Genomic DNA, 23,468 nt, shown 5'->3' with positions numbered 1-23,468 from the left:
TATAGGGCGTTTTATACAAGTGCGAGGAGGTTAGATTTGTATTTCTTAAAAAAAGAAAATCTAGTTCTATAAATATTTTTAAAAATAAAATTAAAAATAAAAAAATTCAAGGGAGGGAGTAGGGGGGCTGGGCCAGTTGGCTGAATGACAAGGACCGTGTAGGAAAAAAAATGGGCCAGAGAAAGGGGTTTTAGCCTATTGTAATTTTTATAGAGATCAAGGGATGGATTTCATTCATAAATTTGGAGAACAGTCCCAAATTAAACTACAGGCTTTTGGAATGATATGAAGCTTTGAAATTTATTTGAATGAATCAAAGAATATAAATTTCAAATAATAATTTTAAACGGATAACAAAGGAGTTATTAGTGGACTTTCTATTGATATTTGAAAATAATTCTAACTAGAGATTTGTGGAGGGATTTGGAATTTTACTTAGAAGGTGTCAGAGATATGGGCCCGAGGTATCCCCACGAGGTTGGCGGGTGGCAGCCGTGGGCCCAGAGACTCCTTGGCCCGAAAGGGAAGGGGGTCGGACCTCAGGGAACGCGTGCCCCCAAGGTCGGGCTCCAAGGGTGGCTAGCCGGACGGAAGGGTCGGGGCGCCCCCGACCCCTGGGGTGCACCCCTAAGGTGTTGTGGGACCCATATAGCAGGGGGTGCAGCCCTGAAAACTCAACCACCGTATTTATTGCGATGGGAGAGGGTCTGGAGCACGCGCCACCTGCATGATGGGCGAGGGCGTGCGCCTGCACCACATTAAATGCAGTGCAGGTGCGCATGCGTCCCTTATTGGCCCCCATAGAAAAAGAGGCTGGGAGGGAGCAGGTATCCTTGGCAGGACAATGACGCCCATGTCATTTTAGGGTGTCTGCTCCCGCTCCGTCGCCTACGCATTTAATGCGATGGATTGCTATGGAGAGAGAGGGCGCCTACCCCATTGTCCAAAATGGTCGCCGGTCCCAAGGCCAAGACACTGACCGATGGGACCGAGCATGAAGAGGCGTGGTTGCCCCCTCCGCCAACTCACCAGCTGATGGGATCAAGCGAGGACAGAACAGATGCCCACGCCACCTACTCTCTAACGGACGGGGATTGAGCAAGGGTGGTGTGGCGCCAGCACAGCGCTGCGGCGACCAGTCAAACGTGACTGGGGGCTCTTAGTAGAGGCACGATGATAGCCTATGACTAAGAGTTAGTAAAATTCTGGCAATTGTGGTGTCCCCTTCCTACTATAAAAGGAGGCTCTGCCCTATAGATAGTGCCCAAGCAACAGAAGTAGGGTATTACGCCTTCCGACAGTTCGAACCTGTATAATTCTCCTCGCATTCTTTCTTGATCACAAGGTTTTCGTGGACCCAACTCTACACTCGTGGGACGAACTCAAAAGGGGTTCACCGAACTCCCGCTCGAGCAACTCAGCCTCCGACAGAAGGAAAAAAGAATATTGATTTATGAAAGAATGTAGGTCCACAAGAATTTTTTAAATTGGAACTTATTTTTGAAGTAAAGCTTTCTTAATGGAATAAAGCTTTTAAAGAAAATACACATTGAAATAAAAATCAAGGAAAGCTAAATTTAAAATTGTCACGCCCAGAAATTTACACCAAATTTCTGAACAATAGCATGTATTGAATCTCGGTCCAGGCATCAGCCCGAGTACACACTATGACAAATTAATACACAGTTCCACGACTTAAAAACAAATAAGAAACAATTATCTATCGAAATGCAGCGGAAAAGGAAAACAAACTAAACCATCTAATCTTCAGCTTCAGCTGGCGAAGACGGCTCCACACCACAGGCACTCTCGACGGCGGACTGAACCTTACTTCAACCTTCGGAACAACCTTCTTCTGACACAGGCTCTGGCACTTGCTCTGGTGGGGGAAAAAATTAAGCAAGGCTGAGTACAAACCACCGTACTCAACAAGTAACACCCAAGAGGAGGAGAATAATGAATGCAATAGGGTAACAAGGATAGGCTAAGGTTAAATTGCACAAAAGCTGCAGTAATTTAGCAAAACAGTAAATAGAATAAACTGAAATAAAAGTAAAGTAACATTTAAAATAATCATCCACTGTCCAACGTTACACCACGTTGCAACAGGCCCAAACCACTGTCGAACGTTACACCACGTAGCGACAGGGTCAACCCTCTGCCCAACGTTAAACCACGTTGCGACAGACCCAAACCACTGCCAACGTTACACCACATTGCGCAGGGTCAAACCAGTTCCAAGGTTAATAAAATTATTAAAGAGGTTCAACTAATCCCAGTGAGTCTGTCAGTTCGCCCAATAACCGCGGGCACGGCTATTCGAATAGTTTTACTCTGCAGAGGTGTACAACTTTACCCACAAGACATGGCTGCCAAGCATGTTACCATGCCCCAACGTATCACCACGATACCTCAGTACGGAAACCATGATAAGACCTTTCACCTTGCCCTCCCTAGACAATCGCACCACACTTCAGGTTTCACCCCCTCCTTTACACCAAGTCGGGCAGTCCCCTCTTGTGCCTTGGTAGATCCAGAAACAGGAGAAGCTTTCGTTACACCACGATTGCCCGTCCATACTCCATCACGCCTACCCTTGCCTGGGTACGTCGAATAGGGACAAGCTAGATTACGAGTCTCACCGTTGCCCATTCTGGCTTGTGGTTAGTACGTGTAAGACCTTCAGGGTTTCCTGAGAACCGGTCCTTAACTGCCATGGGCACGACTCTCAAAACCATGCACCCACAGCCCACCATAAGCAATATTTTAGTTGTATTAATCCACCTCGGGAAATGAATAATGGTAGCAACCATTAAAGGTCTATCAAAGTGTAACAGTAATTAAATAATAATTGGTGAGCTAGTTGAACTAAGCATGGCTAAGCATTGACTAACCCTAATTCTAGTCAAATTAACCCTGGGATGACAATAATAAATGGGAATCAACGGATATATAGGTAAATGCCCAATAGATAAATAAAGTAAATACATTTGAATACAATGCATGTTTGAATGTAAAAGCGGGGGATTTTATAATCATAGGTTCAATATGATCAAAGAAGGGTGCCACTTGCCTTGCTTAGACCCACGAGGAACTTCGGCGACGACTTCGAGAACGAACGGCGCTGCGACGGGGTCAAAACCTACGACAAACAAGGCAAAACAAACAAAACAGGCTATAAAACTACTGAAACAGAGAAAGAAACTATTTTTAATGGATTCTTGGCATTTTTCTGGATTTAATGAAACTTGAATGGACCTAAACGGAGACTAGATGAATTACTTATGAATTTTAGAATTTTTCTGGGTTTTTTAGCTAAACAGAAAAGTCCTAAATCAATTATTGCGCAATTAATGGGGCTGCTGACGTCAGCGAGGAGAGAGGAAACTGACGGCTGACAGGTGGGGACCACCTGTCGGTGAGAGAAGGGGAGAGGGAGAGACTGACACGCGGGCCCGGGGAGGAGAGAGAGGAAGGGGCTGGCGGGGTGGCGTCTGACGAGTGGGTCCCGCTCGTCAGCGAGAGAGGAACAGAGAGGAAGGGAGCAGAGCGCGCGGCTCGCGGCTCGCGGCGCGACGGCGCGGCAGGCGGCGACCGGCGGACGGCGGCGCGGACCGGCGGGTATGCGGCGGACGGCGGCGACCCAGTGGGTGGCCACGCGAGAGCTGGCGACGGCGCTAGGAGCGGCGACGCCGAAGGGAGAACAGCGGCGGCTCGGGGAGGACGACGACGACGGCGCGACGGGAGGGCGACGACGGCGTCGGCGAGCGCTGGCGCGAGGCGACGGGGAAGGCGGCGATGGCGAAGGTGGTGACGAGGACGGCGACGACGAGTCGACGCGAGGAGGCGGAGACAGCGATGGGGTGGCGCGGCTCGGAGCGGCGACGAGCGGCGGGAGGGAAAGACGGCGACGCAAAGATGACGATTGCGACGAAGTGGGGAACGGCGGCGTGGAGACACGGCCGAGAGGGAGAGGGATCGGGGCGGCGCGGCGGTGAGTCAGCTAGCAGCGCGGCGGGCGGAGGAGCTCAGCGACGACGTCGCGAGGGAGAGGGGGATGGGATGCGGCATTCAGCCGGGGAGGCGGCGACGGCGCAGCAACGACGGCGTCGGCGACGACGTCGGGCGGCGACAAGCGGGCGACGACGGCGCGACGACGACGACGGCGCGACGACGACGACCGGCGTCCGACGACAGCGCGTGGCGCGCGACCGAGCGCGGTGCACGGCGACGACGGCACAGCGGCACGGCGACGGCGAGCGGGCGCGGGAAGCGGCCATGCGGGAAGGCGCGGGTGGCGCGAGGACAGCGTGACAACGGCGGAGCTGGGCGACGGTCTAGCAGGGGCCGCCGGCGACCGGCGGAGTCCGACGACGACGGCGCGGGGGTGAGCTCGGAGGCGATGATGGAGGAAACGGGAGAGGGAGAGGGGAAACGCTCACCGGCGGCGACAAAGAAGGCGACGCGTCGGCGAGGGCAAGGCGGCGGTGATGACGCAGACGCGCGGCGGCTGGCGACGCGCGGTGACGAGATCGGCCGACGGCGTCGAGACGACGGGCACGGCGGCGGGAGGGACGAAGGGGCGGCGACGACGCTCGGCGACCACCGGTGGCGACGAGGGCCGGCGGAAGGTCGGCGAAGCCGAGGCGGAGGTGGTGACGCGGGTGGGCGGCGACGTCCGACGGCCGACGAGGAGATCGGCGGCTGATGGCGATGGAGGGGAGCTTCGGGCGGAGAGGGGGAAAGTGGCGGCGGGGCGGCGGCACGAGGATTTTATAGGTGGTGGCGCCGGCTAGGGCGGAGCGGCCGGTGGAGACCGAGTCGACGACGCGGCGAACTCGGGAACGGCGGTTGCGGCGGCGGTTGCGGTGGTGGCGCGAGCGGAGGACTCGGGGCGGCGGCGGACTCGGCCGGCGCGGCGCGACGCGGGCGCGGGCTGGGGCGGAGGCGGGGTTTCGGTCGCTGACAGGTGGGCCCCACCTATCAGTGGCGCGAGGGAGAAGGGAGGCGAGACGGACTTCGCCGCGGCGCGGGCGGACGAGCGGGCGAGCTGGGCCGAGGCGGCCCAGGCGGGAGGAGCGCGCGCGCGCACGGGGACGGAGCGGAAGGCCGGCTCGGCTGGGCCGGCCGGGCGGGGAGAGGTGGGCCGGCTCGGCTGGGCCGGCCCGGGAAGGAGGAAAAAGAAAAAGAAAAAGGGAGAGGAGGAAAATTGGACTTCGGCCCAATTTGAGAAGGAAGGGAAAAAGAAAGGAAGAAGGAGGGAAAAAGAAAAACTCCACTTTTGCCGAGTTTTAACTTAATTTGTTTGATCAAATTTTATTGTTCTGCAATTTGAATTTAAATCCCGTTAATCGATTTGCGAACCTCGATTTAATTGAATTAGGTTCTTTTAGAGGGATTTTTCCTGAGTTAATTAAGCCAATTGTTATTTACGAATTTCTTTTACGATTTTAGGCTTGGGATAAAACTCCGGGCGTGACAAAAATTCATAAAAAAATTCTTCTAAAAATTTTGAGAAATTTGAGTCCATTACTATAGAATGCTTCAAGTGCAATGGAAATGACTCATAAATTTAAAGTCGATTGTAAGTCTTTTTAATCGTAGATTATTTTCCTGTCTTTACTTTTGGATGATAAAAACACATATATAAAAAATGTACTCATAAATTATTATTAGTTGATTGTTAATAAGCTAGTCTATCATGAAGACTTTTTGGTGGGGCCAGTGGTGGGGGTGGGGTGGGGGAGGGAGCGGAGAGAAGACATGGGAGGGTGGACTTATGCATAAAAATATGTTACTACTATGATGTGACTAGCAATATACTCGTGCTAACGCTATGGACTAATTTAATAATGTAAATAAGATTTTTCTAAATTCTTTTAAATGCAATCATATATAAACCAAACATTCGAAATTATTTGCATATCTGGTGTTATTCTCTTCATAATTGACATAATTATACCATATTATTATTACTCATCTTCAAACAATAATGTAACAACATGTATGCGCACACATATAAAAACACTCTAATCAAATAGCATTTTTAATATAAAATTAGTGAAGGAAACAAACGTATCATTAAACATGTTCTACCGCTACAAATCAACTGTAAAAGTGGCGTTGCACCAAGCATCTGCCAACATACATTACTACTACGGACGACATTACTACATGCAAGGAGTACAAAGGAATAGGGTTCATCAAAGAGGATTTGATAACGAACCTATCATAAATAGTTTTACCCTACTTTCATAAACATTTTATCCATAAAAGCTATAAAACGATATTTTAAAATAATAGCAGTATTACTCACCATTATTCTCAACATTATCAAGTACTCATTTTAATTATAAAAACCATTCACACCATGAGAATAGGAATCACCCTATGACATATGTCCATTAACCAGGAGTACGACATATTCGAATACTATACGACTCTGTAGCGTCTGACAAGCTTTACTCACATGTTATCCACAATTTGCAAGGTTGTAAATAACATAACGTAATACTGCCCCAAGCTCATCTAAGAACCACAAAGTGGGTTAAAGGATGTTGTGGCTATTGGCCTCGTCCTGAACGCAGAGGGGATCTGTTCCAACCCCGCCACAACTTTCACCCACCATTGCGCCATCTTGGAGGCAAACCAGATCCTTTAGACCGCATTGGGCATTGGGAGGCAAACCAGATCCTCAAAATCTCATCGGGCATACGCAACGCCCTGGGTAGTATCCTTACTCGTACAATTCTCTCAACACTCAATGGCCAGTACACACCTAAGGCCAATATTGCCATATATACAGATAGGATGTAGATCATCAACTCACTGGAGCATCATACGCTAAGTTTGAGTATGTCGATCATGCGGATGGATACAATTACATCACTTCACATGGCATAAGAAAGTTATTCAAAACATTATTGTTACACAAAATTAACCTCCAAATCACTCCAAACGAGCGATTCATATCATAAACATTTTATACGGTCTGATAGTGTCATCATGTGACGATGGGTAAAACAAATATATGTGTAGGGGTTTGGTGGTATTACCCACTATGAAATTAATCTCAAGTATGCAACCTATACCTAGGTTATCAGGAAACAAGATATGGTAGTTTATGAGATCGACAATAATTGTAAATTAAGTATAGGGCGATAACTAATGTAACATAATTATTTGAAATAATAATACGTCAAAATAACTTTACAAGTAAACAATGCATAAAATAACTAATTAGTGGTTATCTACTTAGGTTCTCAAGTTGATCAATGATGGATTAACGGCTTGCCTTGCGATATGTGGTTTTCTTGGGAGCTTCAACATAGCTGTCTGGACCCACGTCAGCTCCTGCGACGACTTTATCGACTTTTCTTATATACGATCTAGCGTACGCACACAAGAACAAACAATAAACAAAACCATAAAGCTAAAAGCTATAAGTAAACAATAAAATAATAACAGAAGTTGGAGCTAAAAAGAGATAATAGTTGAATGGGTGATGAAAGGGATTTGGAAGGTTTTTAGACTAATCAAAGGTTAAGATCAGGATTTTATACCTAGGTGGTTATAATCTAGAGTCAGAACAGTGTATGATAGAGATCAGAAATAAGAGATATCAAAACATTATGATATGATTTTATGTGCTTCGCATAATGCAAGATTAATTTATATACCACATAAATGAAGATCAAATATAACTGGAGACAAAGGTTGACTCGAATCAAATGAATGACTAAATAACGATGGTAAGCTATTGAGCTATTGAATTAAATCAATAGTTTGAATGGTATGTAATTTACTGTATGGAAATAAAAGGGTATACAAATTAAATAAGGTCGGATAGAAAGAAATTAAATATTGAGCTATCCCTTGCTATTGTAACAGAGGCTGAGAGATATAGAACTCGGTTCACGTTTGAGTCGGTTTCAGGAAGTCGGTAGCGAGTTTATGCGTCCGACCACGACGACGTCGGTTGCAGCGGCGCCTTATCTCTGCCTCGCTGAAAACAGGGGGAGGGAGTTGGAGACGGTGGAGAGGGCGTGGGCCGGCCTAGGCTGGAGAAAAATGGGCCGGATAGGTTTTCGGCCCAGAACAAAAATGGAGATGATTTTAGGAATTTATGAGATAAATTTAAATAAGCGAATGCAACAGCAATTGGTATGGAATTCGATAGGATTTTCCGAATAACAAACTCTGAAATTCGTATTTGATATATGTTTGAGATATTTGTGATACTTTTGGATAGAAAATAAATTTGGAGATTCCGGAATTTAGATAAGGATAGTATAAATAGAAATTCGATATGGAAACTTGGGCAGGATTCAGATGAAACCAAATTAAATAATTGAGACCGGAGTTTACGGATATCGGTATGACTTTAAATTGGGATTTTTATGAACGCCGGAATTTTGTGGAAGGAACTTGATAATAGATAAAAGAAATTGGATCGACATCAGACTTTTAGATCAATAGTGGGGATCAAGTAATAGTTAACTACGAATGAATTTGAATTGATGACAAAGATTTACATAGACTGCAACGGATTAAAAAGATAAAAGGGATGAGATGGACTTAAAACATTTTTGCAAAAAAATTATCCCAAAATTTTGAGGATGTTGCATATGATGATTGTTAATCTATTCCTTACTAAGCATAATATTATTTTGTCTCAGTTAGGTCCGATGTATCAAGATTATTTTCAATAACTGAGCTTAATTGTTTTAGCATTTCTGTACCTACTAGTTATTTGGCCACAGCCAATGGCCATTTGAACATTATATTGATAATTAACTATATTTGATTGAAATCTTGATATGTGCTTATTAAATATAATCTTATGTTGTCTTGTTTAAGTCTGATCTATCAAGATTATTTTTATTAACTATATTTGAATATTATCTTTGTAACTTTTGACATGTTTATTGCTTTCAAATTGATAATATACTTAATTGATCTATTATTAGGCTTGTAGACCAATCGGTTGGGCACAATAACATCTATCGGCCCATCGGCTAGTTGGTCTAATCAATTTCTAACTTTCTTGTCAATTACTCGATCAAATTGATTGGCATGCCTTGAACCTCCAAAACTTCAAGACCTGAACTAAATAGACCTCTTAGGTCTTTCGCATGTTGGCGCAAATTTTGCATCAAGATACTCTTGGCATGCTTGGTAGGCCTAGTTTTCAATTCAACTCACAGTGTCTAGAACATAAGGGAAGCATGTTGATTCTATTAACATAATTCAAATGGATTTTGAGAAGTTCAATCAACTGGACGAACAAAGTGTTAAACAATATCAAAGTTGTGCTTATAATCATTTAGTACGACATATCAAAGACCTGTTAAAAAAGGCTAACTATCAAAATTTTCAACATTTGGGGTGGTAGGTCAGTCAAGTCAGCCTCACCCCAATAGTTCTCAAAGAATGTTTCAAGAGACCATCAACGAAGCTGTTCATCATGAATTGATCAATCAATCTGGCTATTATTAAACACTCTTCAACAGGTACGTCCCTAGGGGAGTGCAGCCGGAGAAGTCGCACAGGGCCTCCACTCCCCAGGGGCCCTTAGGCCCAACAACCCCAGAACCCCACTTCATATGCAGCCTAAGAGAAGTATCATCAACTCATCAGGTTGCTTCCTCGGCTCCTCGATCGCTCAATCAATTGGCGACGCGATGACACATCATTCCGCGTTGCTGAAAAGTGAAAACAGACATCACTGACACTGAGAATCCGAGAGAGCGACGAGCCGACGACCTGGTTCTGGTTGCATTTGCATTTTGCAACTTGCTAACATTGTTGTGTCGGACTGCCGGTGCCGATGCCAGCAAAATGATTAGCGCATGGCTGTTGCCGCTGAGTGCTGAACTACTGAATGTTGTTGCCTCTTGCTGCTTGAGTGCTTGTCTGATGTCTCAGCTCTCAAACTCTCATCTCTTAGTTGTTAGTTCAGTTCCTCTTGCCCTCTTGGAGTTTTGGTGAGTACTCTCTATGTCTCTACACTGAACTACTGATCTAATCATCTAAAGTTATGAATTATCCCATCCTAATTTTGGTTTATCACTTTATCTACTTTGTGACTTTGTGTTCTAAATTTATTTTTTCTTTAGTCTTTACATCTTGTAGGCTATGTGCATAGGTGATAGGTTTATCGAGTATTTTAACTTTTCAAACCATGTCTTCAGCAAATTGGATTAGTAAATATGACTCTGGTCATGAAAAGTGTAAGAAGAAAAAGAAATAGAAGATCTAACTCAGTCTCAGAAAGGAGCTATGGATAGGTATATTGTAAAAGAATCACAAGGTCCATCTCTGGTGATCAAACACTTGATATTAATGTTGCCAATGAACCTAATGGTGGTGAGACAAAGGCAGGAAATAATGTCGAGGAAGTTCTTATTGACAACACAAATGATGAAGTGGGAAATCATGGTGATCACATTGATGATACTATTGTTCATGTCAATCTAGATAGTTCACAGTCCATAGATATTGATACTACTTTTCATCCTGATATATTTGATCCAAGATATTGGGATTCTCTTAATTGTAAACAAGTTGACATTTTAGCCAAAATGGGTCATAAAAGGGACTTGTCAATTCAGAAGGGTCCTAAAGATTGATTATCTAGAAGGTTCTCTGCAATATTCTACATCAGAATTCTATCAAATAGAGAGGAGTGTGATAGAGAGTGGCTTGTTTATTCCAAGAAACTTGATAGAGTATTTTGCTTTTGTTGCAAATTATTTACACAAGGAAGAAAGCATCGCTATCGCAAAGGTCAGTTGGCAAATGAGGGGTTTAATGATTAGGCACATATGGGTTATAGACTTAGAGAGCATGAAACAAGTTCAAATCATGTTTCAAACATGACGAACTGGTATGAATTGCGTAATAGATTGCAGAATGATCAAACTATTGATAAAGCTGCTCAACGACCACTTTAGAAAGAAAAGGACCACTGGAGAAAGGTTTTGTTTAGAATTGTTGCCATTGTAAAATTCCTAGCCAGACATAATTTAGCATTATGTGGTACTAATAACAAACTATATGAAGACAACAATGGCAATTTCTTGGGCATGGTAGAAACATTGGCTGAATTTGACCCAGTTATTCAAGAACATGTTCGACGTATTACAAATGATGAAACTCAAGTTCATTATCTTGGAGCTAGCATTCAAAATGAATTGATACAATTGCTTGCTTGTGCTATTGTCTGAAATAATTAAGAAAATAAAGAGAGCGAAGTATTTCTCTGTCATACTTGATTATACCCCTGATGCAAGCCACCAAGAGCAAATGTCTTTAATTATAAGATACGTTGATTTATCTTCGAGTAATATTTGCATCGTGGAATCCTTCCTAGGATTTTTGGATGTAAATGATACAACTGTGCAAGGACTTTTTGATGTGTTAGAGAAAGAACTAAAGGATCTTCATCTAGATATTGATGATAAGAGAGGGCAAGGTTATGATAATGGATCAAATATGAAAGGAAAACATCAAGGGGGTACAAAAGAAACTTTTGGATATAAATCCTAAAGCTTTTTATTCTGCTTGTGGTTGCCATAGCCTTAATTTAACATTTGTGATATATCAAAGACTTGTGATAAAGCCAAAGATTTTTTTTGGAATCATACAAAGGATCTATACTACTTTCGCAAATTCTACTAAGAAATGGCAGATTCTAAAGGATAATATAACAAGATTGACTCTCAAGTCAGCATCAACTGCTCGGTGGGAGAGTCGTGTTGAAAGTGTAAAAGCTATTAGATTTCAATGTTTAGAGATATGTGAGGCTCTACTCCAAGTATCTAAAATGTGTAAAAGCTAGTTTGTAGATACATGAGGCTCTACTAGCTTTTACACTTCGCTGGCACCGGCATCGGCAGTCCGGCACGGCAACGTTGACAAGCTGTAAAATGCAAATGCAACCAGGACCAGGACATTAACTCATCACTCTCTCGGACTCTTAGTGTCAGTGGTGCGTTTTTCACTTTTCTGCGACGCGAAATGATGTGTCGTCACATTGCTGATTGATCTAGTGATCAAAGAGCCGAGGAGACGAGAAGGCAACTTGATGAGTTGATGATACTTCTCTTGGGTTGCATATGAAGTGGGGTTTTGGGGTTGTTGGGCCTAGGGCCCCTGGGGAGTGGAGGCCGTGTGCGATCACTCTGGCTGCACTCCCACAGGGACGTGCCTAAAGAAAAGAAGCATGGAGATTGCACCCAATCCAACATGGGTCAACAATTATTTTACATCGTGGTTGCTTGTTGCACCATGAATGCAGTGATGGGTCAATGCTAAACAATAATAAAGCATGTGACAAATCAGCGTGTGTTGTAAGCTTGCTGCATGGATAGCTAATTGCATCCACTCTAATGCGCACATGCACATGGAGACAAAATGCATTGGAAGAGCCTATAGAGAGACCATGGCCTCCTATTCTTCGTACTACATCATGCTTGATGGTACACCACACATATAAGGATGCAATATGCATGTGTGAAATATTGCTATCGTTGCAGCATGGATGCCTAGTACTATACATCCTAATACATATCTTTGCAAATTGCATCGGAACCATCTATTCCATGTCCAGTGGTATAAACAAATCACACTAACGTGGACATAGCACGAGGCTGGGAAATAGCATGACCTCATACTCCCAATGCATATTTTTCAACGTTGGAAGTTGAGAAAACTTCCAGCGTACCTCTGAAAATTTGATTAATCCATTCTATATCTCTAAATTTTATTTCACCTCTTACGTACCCCTGAGTTTTCATTTTGATCGCTTATATACTATTTATGTTCGTTGACCATTAATTTGCCGTTAAATATTTTTAAAATAATTATATTACTCCTCTCATACATATGTGCTACCTACTTGATAAATTTTCATGTGAAAAAATTAACTTATACTAAGATAAAAGGATATAATCATTTAATGCCGAACTTAAAAAATAAACTTATCTTTTTTTGAATTTATTTTAAAAAATTATAATTGAATTCATACATTAGTTTCACCTTAAAATTGAGAACTGAAACTATATGTTGGTTAGGTTTAATTTTTTGGTAAGTTGTATGAATTCATCAAATTTTATTTGAAACTTATTTTAAAAAATTAAATATGTTTTTAGTTTGTGATAAAATAATTCCATCCCTTTATTTCTTACCATGAATCATTTTTCACTGCATATTCGTTGAAAAGTAATTTTCAAATTTGATGCATAGATTAATTTGTTTTTACAATAAATGTTTTTGAATTATTAATGAAATTATGTTTTATTTTTTATTTTTTAGATAATTTGTCTCTTATTGTTTTTCACAACCAAATAATTTATACGTCGGATATTTCTAGCTTTTAGCAATATACCAAGGAGAATAAAGTCATTCTATAATAGCTAACGGTAAAACTAATGACCAACTAACAAACAAAATGTGCATGTAAATAATTCAAATAAAAACTTAGGGGTATCTAAGAGATCAAGCAAATTTCATGGGCGTAAAAGAAATGAGGAGAAATTACAGGGCTATATAGGGAATTGGCTCTTGGAAATTTGACTTAACTAAAGCATATATTTTGTGGGGTGGATATAGGGAAATTGGTAATGTAACATCTTCAAGATGTAATTATGAAAAAAAAACAAACTTGCTAGCGAGCTAATTAATCAATCAATCAACAACAAAACCAAAAGGAAAAATGAAAATAACAAATTGAAGGAAAATCAAAACTACAAATACTCCGTAATTATTTTTGAGCAAAGATAATTACTATGAAGCGAAAGAGAAAAGGGCATGCATGTGACCAGGGAGGGATTAAGAAAATTTGATCAACCGTGAGGGTTGGAATACACTAATCTTGCTTGATGTGCAGTGTTATCTCCATTATTTCAACAATTTAACCATGGATTTTTTATGGAAGTCACTAGGGTCATGACTCCTGCATGTGACTAAAAAGTAAAACTAAATAATAGTTAATTCTAAAATTAATTTGATTAAGGCTGATAGAGCTGAAATAAGGTAGTAATTATAAATTTTGAATTGTTATCAACATTTCGTAAACAAAGAAACATGAGAAACGAGAACAAATTTTTTAAAAGAAACCAACTTTATTTAACTTCAATAGTTTATGACCCGGTGCGATGCATGGGTTGAAAGCTAGGAGTGCTTAGAGCAGGTATAATAGCAGGCTATAAGCCATCTATAATCATATTTTAAAGAGATGAGAGAGGAGAGAGAAGAAAAATGTGCTACTAATTTATAGTTTGCTGCAGTACGGGCTCCAAGACACAATATGTGTATGACATGTGGGACCATATATTAATGTTTTGTAGGTATCTATTGTATAAATTGACTATTATATTAACTATAAATGAATTGGAGCCAACAGTGGACAGTCTACACTGCTATTGATCTTGCTCTTTAAGAGAGAAGTTCGCCTGTGTTGACATCAGTACCACCGTGCTTACGCAATAACCCCTAACAAAGTAACTACGTCTAGAAAATACATAACAAATAAACTGATACCGCCTCTGAAATAGAATCTCTTTGTTCTTGTAATAAGATTTTTTGTCCTATATATTTAGATTTATTAAGAATCGATGTATATGTTTTATATATATATATATGTCCAAATTTATTATTATGTATATAAATATAAGGATGAGCATAATATCTTATAATATTAAACAGAGGTAATAAATGTTTTTTCCAAAATTATGGACTCTAATTAGAACCCCATTCTAATTGCACAAAAAGTATATATTGGACATAACTACTCAATGAATCTAGTGGGGTCGCTCTCTGCCTCTCTCTCTCCCTCACCCTCTTAAAATAGTACCTGTTGCTGAGAAAGTAAAAAAAAATGATTGACAACCTCTTAAAAATGATTTACAGAAAATTACCTCTATAGTCTATTAAAAGAAGAAGAAGAAAAAAGAAAAAAAAATGGCAGTCTGCGTGCAAGTGTGCAACGTTGGCCGTTTGGGCCGCCGCGCAAACAGCCCATAGTTGGGCCCACTAACAGCCCACTAGGGTTTTGCTCCCTAGGTCTCGTCTCCGCTATATAAATGCTACTCCTGCGCCGTCGCTTCCCTCTTCCATCCCTCGCTCACTCCGCCGCCGCCGCCGCCTCGGGGCCTCTCCTCGTCCGCCGCAGCCATGGTAAGCGCCGTCAGCCGTCTCTCATGTTGCCGCGACGCCTCTTCGTTCCTCTCCGTTACTTCCCCTTCGGTTTTGGCGTTCTTCTGATTTCGCGATCTTGTTCTCGGTTCGCAGGTGAAGTACTCGAGGGAGGCGTCCAACCCGACCAAGTGTAAGCTTCCCTTTTCCCTGTCTCGTATGGTGATCCGTGCGGATCTGAGGGGTTTTTTCTCACCTGTGGGTTTCTCTTTGATGCGCTGCAGCCTCCAAGGCCATGGGCCGGGACTTGCGCGTGCACTTCAAGGTGAGCTTCCCCTTTCGATGAATGCATTTCGGATATCTCCCCACCGTTTGTGATTGCAATGCTTGAGTTGAATATTAGGTTGAGAGGATGGGTGCTGTTTAGTTAAACTTAGATATGATTTTTTATGATTTTATCATGCTAGTGGAGTAGTATTATTTCCTGGTGCTTGTTCATGCTTGTTTGGTTGGCTTGCAAGATTTGGATATGCAAATTTTAGTGGATTTGTAGCTTTGAAATTCAATGTTACAGGGTGTTTGGTTATGCAATACTCACCTAAAGAAAAAAGCAGGATGCTGCTCTCTATATAAGCAGTATCTTCGTAACCTTTAGGAACATTATCTTCATCGTTATTGGGTGAACCGGTGGACACAGCTTGATGTCGGCTGGTTCAGTAAATGATGGCACATTTTTATTCCGCATTTCTCTGCTTAGAACACGCTGGCCCTTATATTTTTTTCAAAAAAATAGTCTTTTGTTGTTAAAATCTTATGGTAAGCGGGAATTAAAAATTTGCAAGATCAATGTATTGTTCAAAATGACATTATAGTGTAAATTCGAAGTCTTATGCCATGCATATTGCTTTGCATTGCAAGATGCACCTAAAGAAAAAAGCAGGATGTTGTTCTGTTTGTAAGCATTATCCTCGTAAACTTTAGGAATATCATAGTCATTGTTATTGGGTGAACCGGTGGGCACATCTTGATGCTGATTGGTTCAGTAAACGGTGAAACATTTATGTACAGTGTTTAACTGTTTGGTAAATTTTATTTGTTACGACACATTGCTTGCTTAGGCGATATGCACCTAAAGAAAAAAAGCAGGATGCTGATCTCTGTATAAGCAGTGTCCTCGTAAACTTTAGGAATAACATAGTCATTGTTCTTGGGTGAATCAGTGGACCACTTGATGTTTATTGATTCAGTAAATGATGACACATTTCTAATGCCATACCTTTGTATTTTTGTATCTTTTTTTTGCCCTACTCTCCATTTCAACATTGGAAATAAATTACTATGGCATAAATACCCAATGTACTTTTGTGTTGTGACTCTGTACCGCTTAAAGTTGTTGCATCTATAATCAGTGACGTTTTCAACTGTAATGCTACACAATTTTTCTGTACTTCCCTAAATAAAAAAGCAGGATGCTGTGCTCTCTATAAGCAGTGTCCTCCTAAATTTTAGGAACATGCTTCATCATTCTTGGGTGAACCATTGGACTATTCCTTGTTCATTGGTTCAGTAAATGGTGGAACATTTTTGTGATACAATACTGTTGTGTTGAGTCATTGGTCTATTCCATATTCCTCGTACGTCTATTTTGGATGCTATTAACTTAGTGGATTACTTGTTTGCTGCTGTTGGTGTCTAATTTTGTTGGTACAATTGCAGAACACTCGTGAGACAGCGTTTGCTATCAGGAAGTTGCCTCTGGGAAAGGCCAAGAGGTACCTTGAGGATGTGATTGCCCACAAGCAAGCAATCCCCTTCCGCAGGTATTGTGGTGGTGTTGGGCGTACAGCTCAAGCTAAGTCTCGCCACTCGAACGGTCAGGGTCGCTGGCCTGCCAAGTCTGCGAGATTCATTCTGGATCTTCTTAAGAATGCAGAGAGCAATGCTGAGGTTTGCAATCTTGATTGTGATAACATAGCTTGTCACCTTGTCATATTTCGATGTTATGTGATACTGAGTTTCCTCACTTTTGTACCACAGGTGAAAGGTCTGGATGTTGATACTCTGTATGTATCCCACATTCAAGTTAACCAGGCCCAGAAGCAGAGGCGCCGAACCTACCGTGCTCATGGACGCATCAACCGTAAGTTTATCTATATTATTTGTATGCTCTGTAGATTTTTGTGATGCTTTGAATAGTTTCTCATGAACTCCCTGTTACTCTTGCAGCTTACATGTCCTCCCCGTGCCACATCGAGCTGATCCTTTCAGAGAAGGAAGAACCTGTGAAGAAAGAGGTATTTGCATCTGTATACTGTTCAAATGTACCTGGCTATCTCCTTTGTTTACATTAACTGCATGTTGATGTCATCTATGATGTTGTCTGACTGAATAATGTGTTGTGCAGCCTGAGTCGCAGATCGCAGCCCGGAAGGCCTAGAGAAGGAAGCTTTGCCCAACTTCTGCCTGTTTGTTAGATCAGATTTTAGCCTTTGGCTTTTGGCTGAGTTAAAATTTTGGTTGGCTGTCTGTGCTCGCGTTGCCTATCGAAATACTACTAGCTCATTATACCTTGTCAAAACTGTTATCTCAGTGTACTGCAAGATATTACTCTATTCGCGTATCGCAAATTCAGGAGGTGTTTGGATTATTTTAGAGTTCTTCTGTTAATCAGAAGTCCGTTTGTTTTGTTAAACCGGATCTGACCGCTTTAACCAATGTTTTTTTTTTTGTCATGAGCCATGTTTAACGATCTCGCGTGATGGTCGAGAAAGATTCTGGTCGTGCAATGGTTACAGGGAATGACTTGCCGTTTGGCTTTAGGTGTATTCCTGTTTCTTTGAAATAATTCATCTGGTAATGCGTGGTTACACGGAATGGCCTTCTATCGTTATCAAGTTTAGTGTCACCGCCATTCGATCATACCAGCAAAAACCAACACTACGGCTTAGCGGACAAATTGATCACTAATCATCTCGCTAAACAACTCTATCTTCGCTGTGAATGGTAATCTTCACATGCTGTCACGGTAGCTAAGAGCAAGTTCAATAGTATAGTCACGGTAGCTAAGAGCAAGTTTAATCTAATTCATCTACCGTCAATCTAATACTCAATTCATATTAACTACAAAACATTAATATTAATACATATTCTCATATGTCAAACATAGCCTGTGTTACAGCTGACTATAAGTTTAAGTTAAAAAGAAAGAATCGACTTAAATCAGTTAATTGACTTAAATCAGCCTTGGGTTGAAGTTAGCGCTTAGATTGATCATAGTTCTCTCTCTTGTTGGTCGACTTCGACAGAAAAATGCCGGTTTCTTTTAAAGTTTTGTACTTTCTATAAAATCCAAACTAGTGCAAAATTTTGAATATCCACGCCTGCACTTTGTGGTTTTGTCTATTTGTACCCTTTTGATGTATACTCTATAAAAACAAGTTTCTAGAATCTTGTATATAATTTGCTATTAAAATGGTGAGTGTAGGAGAATAGGCAATTTAGTATGTGAAGTTCTATTCTAATGTATATAATCCTTTAAGTTCGTCTTCCAAAGTATTTCAAAGGAGGATTACCTTGACTTAGGTCTGCCTCCGGCCTAAATTAAATCAACCTAAGTAAAATGGAGTCTCTATCGTTCCGCTGCAAAAGTTTAGTATGAGACTTCATACATCTTAAAGTTCATAGAACGAAAAATAGTATTTTGGAGGCTCTTATCTTCTACTCTCATGGTCCAATATGTTCCTTAAACCCGCTAATAACACCTTTGATTTGTAGAAAAAATACAGAAAATTTGTAGGATTTACGTGCAATAGAAATTTTTTTCTATTTGGTTATTTGAATAGAAGGGTTGAGATTTAAAGCATCATATGGTATTTCTATGGGTCCTGAGATTTAGGAGAAATGTTAGCATTAGGTCCAACCTCTTAAAAACTTTTGTTCTGGGATCATTTTCTCTCCTATAATTCCCACATTTTCCTATAATTCAATCCAAACATTCATTCCTGTAATTTTTTTTCCAGTATTCTGGAATTCTCCATTTTGCACGTGTTGTTTGACTATTGAAACCCTACATTACCTGTTCCTACATTTTTGAAGTACTGCATATCAAAGGCGGCTAAAATGCAACTTAGATAATGCCATCTTATTATTTTATACAAAATATATAGCAAAATGTTTACTTAAGCTTTACATATATAAAAAAAATGTCATACACACCTAATACTTGCAAAACTCGAATATGCACATAACGAATAATTTTTGCGTACATATTGATTCCTTGGATCAAATCAAATTAAGTAAGTTTGCAAAATTTGTTACTTTTTCTATGGTATAATATGGACACTAGTAAAATACCTGTACATTATTAGGAATTATAAAAAATCACATCGACACAAAGAGGAACTCTATTTTAAAATCTGTAACTTACATTATAATTAAATAGAAGTTTTTGCTCGCATAGTTTTCACTCCCGTAAAAAGACTCCATTTAGTATTAACATGCAATGATGATCATGGTTAAACTCCGTGACTTCTATCCTTTACCATGCAGATGGTTTGGAATCGGGATAAACAATGGTCACACTCACGCATGTCAAAATTTTTGGGAGTTGGTGGTAGCATAGTAGCAGATTCATCACTGCTCCTTTCTTTAAATGAGTACAAACTAGACATTTCAATTATAAGTTAATTAGATTTATCATTATAAATTCAACAGTTTTGAAATATATCATTACTATTCGACTAATTATAAGGATGTCATTATAATTTTAAAACTATTTCAAATATATTATTTTTAGACCAAATTATCCTTTACACATGTAAGGGTGCAGTGAACAACAAAAGGGCAATATAGTCTAATTTTTTTTAAAAAAATACACCTAAAGAGTATGGAGTGGCATATTTTGAATAGTTTTAAAATTATAATGGCATCTTTCCAATTAGTCGAATAGTAATGACATATTTTAAAACTAGTAAATTTATAATAGCATGAATCTAATTAACCCTTTCATTATATATCTTGCACAAGATAATGAGATGGCATTACTCATATGGCTCTTGCGGTGGGCCTTTGAACCAAATTGGACAATATGGCATTTTTTTAAGTGATCGAAAATTTCGGGAATAACTTGGCTTACCTATTTACCTAAATTTGAGAACATGAAATTGTGATTTTATTTGAACATATATAATAGTTTATCTCATTTTACATGTGCTAACAAAAATGTAACCGGTTCAAGTTATTTTAATTATTCAAATTAAAAATATTTTTTAAAATAAATTACACATCAGTCAGGAATAATAAATTGCAGTCAACATACCATTGATTTGGAAAATGTATGTTCTATCAGAAAGCTTATAATTAAGAATAATAAATTAAGCACAACATCATAACTAAATTAAATAAGATATGTGATCTTTCGACAGTGATGGGCAATTGAGGCAAACAAAACCATGTTACGTCATTTTCAATCAAGTTCTCCGAGTCCTACTCCATTTGATTTTTGTATTTGATTCAAATATTTAGTTTTAAACGGTGCATAATGATTACTAACAAGAAATATTTAATTTCTAATTTGTTTAATTGTTTTTATTACATTCAAATGGTGGGGAATGGTGGTGGCGGTGTTGGGTTGGAACTGAAATCAAAATTAGATGTGGATTTCATCTCCTATTCAGGTTAAACATATGCTTGCTTTCTTTTTTTTAAAAAAAAAGTAGGAACAAAATCCAAGCGCTATTGCGATTCTATTTTTATTGTTTATTGTATTTCTACTTGAATTATTTTTTAAAAAAATGAGGAAAATTGCGTCCCTATTATACTGATCATAAAAATCTGTATTGGATATAAAAGGCAAAAAAGAAATAAATCAAACTGCACTAGCATGTAAAAGTCTAAAACAAATTAAATACAACTCGGTTGTGGATTGAGCCCATGATCCAAGGTTCCATAGACTAGCGCCTTATACAATTGGCCACAAGTCATTTTGTACTATCGTCGAGTTCAAGTCACATTGAACCAACAGTTAGGTGATTTAGTCAGTGTGATTCAAACGGACGATGCAAACCACTCTAATCTTAATAATTATAAAGATATACATGCTTGGTAAAAATTCTCAAAAATATACATGTGTCATGGGTAGGGATGAAAACGGCTCAGAAACGGACGAAAACCACCTTTACCGTTTTCGTTTCCATATTTTTTTCGGAACCTTAACCGGAAACCCCGGATATGGTATTAGAATCAGACAATATTAAAAACGAAAGCGGAGCGGATACGAAGCGGACCGAATACGGTGTCCAAAATTTATCGGAATATAAAAACACCTCAAAATGAGTATAAAGATCTCCTCTAAAACAACATATCAAGAAACTAAAATAACAACGCATCATAAATTCTAAAATACCACATGTCACGAGAAGAAACGTTCATGACTCATATTGGTGGTAGAATAAAAGTGGACATCAGCTGGGGGCGGCGCCGGGGCCAGAGGCGTCCATGGCCGGCACTGGCAACAGGGGCAGGTGGAGTAGAGGTGGCGTCAGTGACTGGCACCTACGGGGGTGGAGCGAGAGATCTCGCTTGCGCCAGGGCTGATAGAGGGCAGCGGGGGTAGGAGGGGACGACGGGGCTAGAAGCGGGCAGCGACGCCGGCGACGCGAGGCAGCACCGCTGCAGCCCCCTCCGCCTGCACGCATGGGTGCGGTTGCCGGTCTGCCTCCTCCCGTCCGTGTAGTGGTGCCGTGGTGGTTGGTGGCTAGGCTGTCAGCCGGCTAGCCACTCATGGGCCGCCTAGGCCAATTTGGAATTTGGGCTGGGCCACTTTCATTAATTTATATGATGTTATTTTTCGGAATTCTGAAAATTTTTCCGAACAATTTCGGATAGTACGTTTACCTTTTCCGTTTTCGAAAAAATTTCCGATTGCGATATTGTTTCCGAAAATTTTCGAAAAAATTTCGACTGATTGGTTCCGTATCCGAAAATCGGTCCGGATTCCGGAAAAATTTCGAACCGTTTTCACCCTTAGTCACGGGATGGGTTCACAACACTGGGGCAACACGTGGTCTTGCATCCTCATTCCCTGGGACTGCGCCATCGCATGATTGATTATTGCATTAGTTTATGCACTGAATTATCTTAATTGATTTCTCCTCAAAAAATATAATATTGCTAATTTAGTTGTAAATATCATCTAAACTTATGTGAACCAAAAGTTCAGATGACCCTTACGACTAAATTAGTATAATTTTATGTTTTAATGATCTTTACAATTAAAATAGCAGTGCTGTAGTTATTTATTAAGAGCCAATTAACCAATCAAGAAATTTAAATTAAGTGGATAGACTAACGTGATAACCAATGAGCAAAATTTGATGAGCAAGGATAGGGGAACTGTACCACGTGAGACCTTTTCGGTTATTTCCCGGGAGGAAGGGATTGGAGAGAATTGAGGGAAAATAATTTCACAAAACAATAAGTATGAAATAAATATCTTTCTAATCCCTTTAAATTCTCGTGTGATAGGGATTAACCGAATAAGATCGGAAGGAGACGCAGCACAGCAGGGAACTTGGGGGGAGGGGGCACGAGGCGTTGCTGCGAGACGGGTCACCGGCACATGTATCTTTTAAAATTATTTTGAAATATGTATATACATATAAAACACAACAAAAAGTTAAATATTTCTGCCCCCTCCCCGAAACTGCTAACAATATTGCCCATCAGCCCATGTGTAGTACAACTCTTATGTTCTGTTAACAATTAAACATGAAGAATACATTTCCTTAAAATAGTTAAAAAATATCTCTTGGATTGAAAAGAAAAAGAAAATTCTAGCCCGTTTCCTTGTACAAAAAATTTATTCGGACTCTCTCGGCTATAGACCGAATTTGGGTTATGTCTGTAGACCGTATAAAACCGAATTTAGGGCATTCCTCAACTATTAATAATTATGTAAATAGACTCACCGGACGGTTTTAATGGTGGTTTTGTATGGACCTACGTGACTCTTTAACCTGGTCTTATGTGTGGTGTGATATTTATTTGACGCTGTGGTATTTGAGTCTGAATAAATAAATAAATAAACATAGAGAGGGCTTACATGTAAGTTCACCAAGAAAAATATAGATTAAAAATAAATGTGACCCATATGTAAGTCAGTAAAAACAGCTCCTTCAATTATTTATTTACTTTTTTGGACTTGAATGCCACGTGACAAAACTATTATCCAAACAGACTCAATTTACATCAGTATTTACAGTCAAGAGATACCTTATATCCGATTTTACAATTCAAGGACATTAATCAAATTCGATCCATAGTTTTTTTAA

General features: G+C 40.5%; 1 protein-coding gene and 4 non-coding genes across 5 annotated transcripts; all 5 read left to right on the top strand.

The window, feature by feature from the left end:
• The first annotated feature begins 15,107 nt into the window (after window positions 1-15,107).
• LOC102714946 (60S ribosomal protein L17) lies at window positions 15,108-17,785 on the top strand. The gene is made up of 7 exons (XM_006660408.2): window positions 15,108-15,180; window positions 15,295-15,331; window positions 15,423-15,463; window positions 16,855-17,085; window positions 17,176-17,278; window positions 17,365-17,432; window positions 17,543-17,785. The coding sequence occupies exons 1-7, from the start codon at window positions 15,178-15,180 to the stop codon at window positions 17,573-17,575; spliced, it is 516 nt and encodes a 171-aa protein (XP_006660471.1). The 5' UTR covers window positions 15,108-15,177; the 3' UTR covers window positions 17,576-17,785.
• LOC121055416 lies at window positions 15,743-15,872 on the top strand. The gene has a single exon (XR_005812543.1). It is a non-coding gene; the product is annotated as a small nucleolar RNA snoR74 (small nucleolar RNA).
• Window positions 16,069-16,198, top strand: LOC121055418. Its single transcript, XR_005812545.1, has one exon. It is a non-coding gene; the product is annotated as a small nucleolar RNA snoR74 (small nucleolar RNA).
• LOC121055417 lies at window positions 16,275-16,402 on the top strand. The gene has a single exon (XR_005812544.1). It is a non-coding gene; the product is annotated as a small nucleolar RNA snoR74 (small nucleolar RNA).
• On the top strand, window positions 16,597-16,722 carry LOC121055419. Its single transcript, XR_005812546.1, has one exon. It is a non-coding gene; the product is annotated as a small nucleolar RNA snoR74 (small nucleolar RNA).
• Window positions 17,786-23,468: the final 5,683 nt, after the last annotated feature.

Source organism: Oryza brachyantha, chromosome 9 (genome assembly GCF_000231095.2).
Source record: "Oryza brachyantha chromosome 9, ObraRS2, whole genome shotgun sequence".
NCBI lineage: Eukaryota > Viridiplantae > Streptophyta > Magnoliopsida > Poales > Poaceae > Oryza > Oryza brachyantha.
This window is presented reverse-complemented; position numbering and strand designations above follow the sequence as displayed.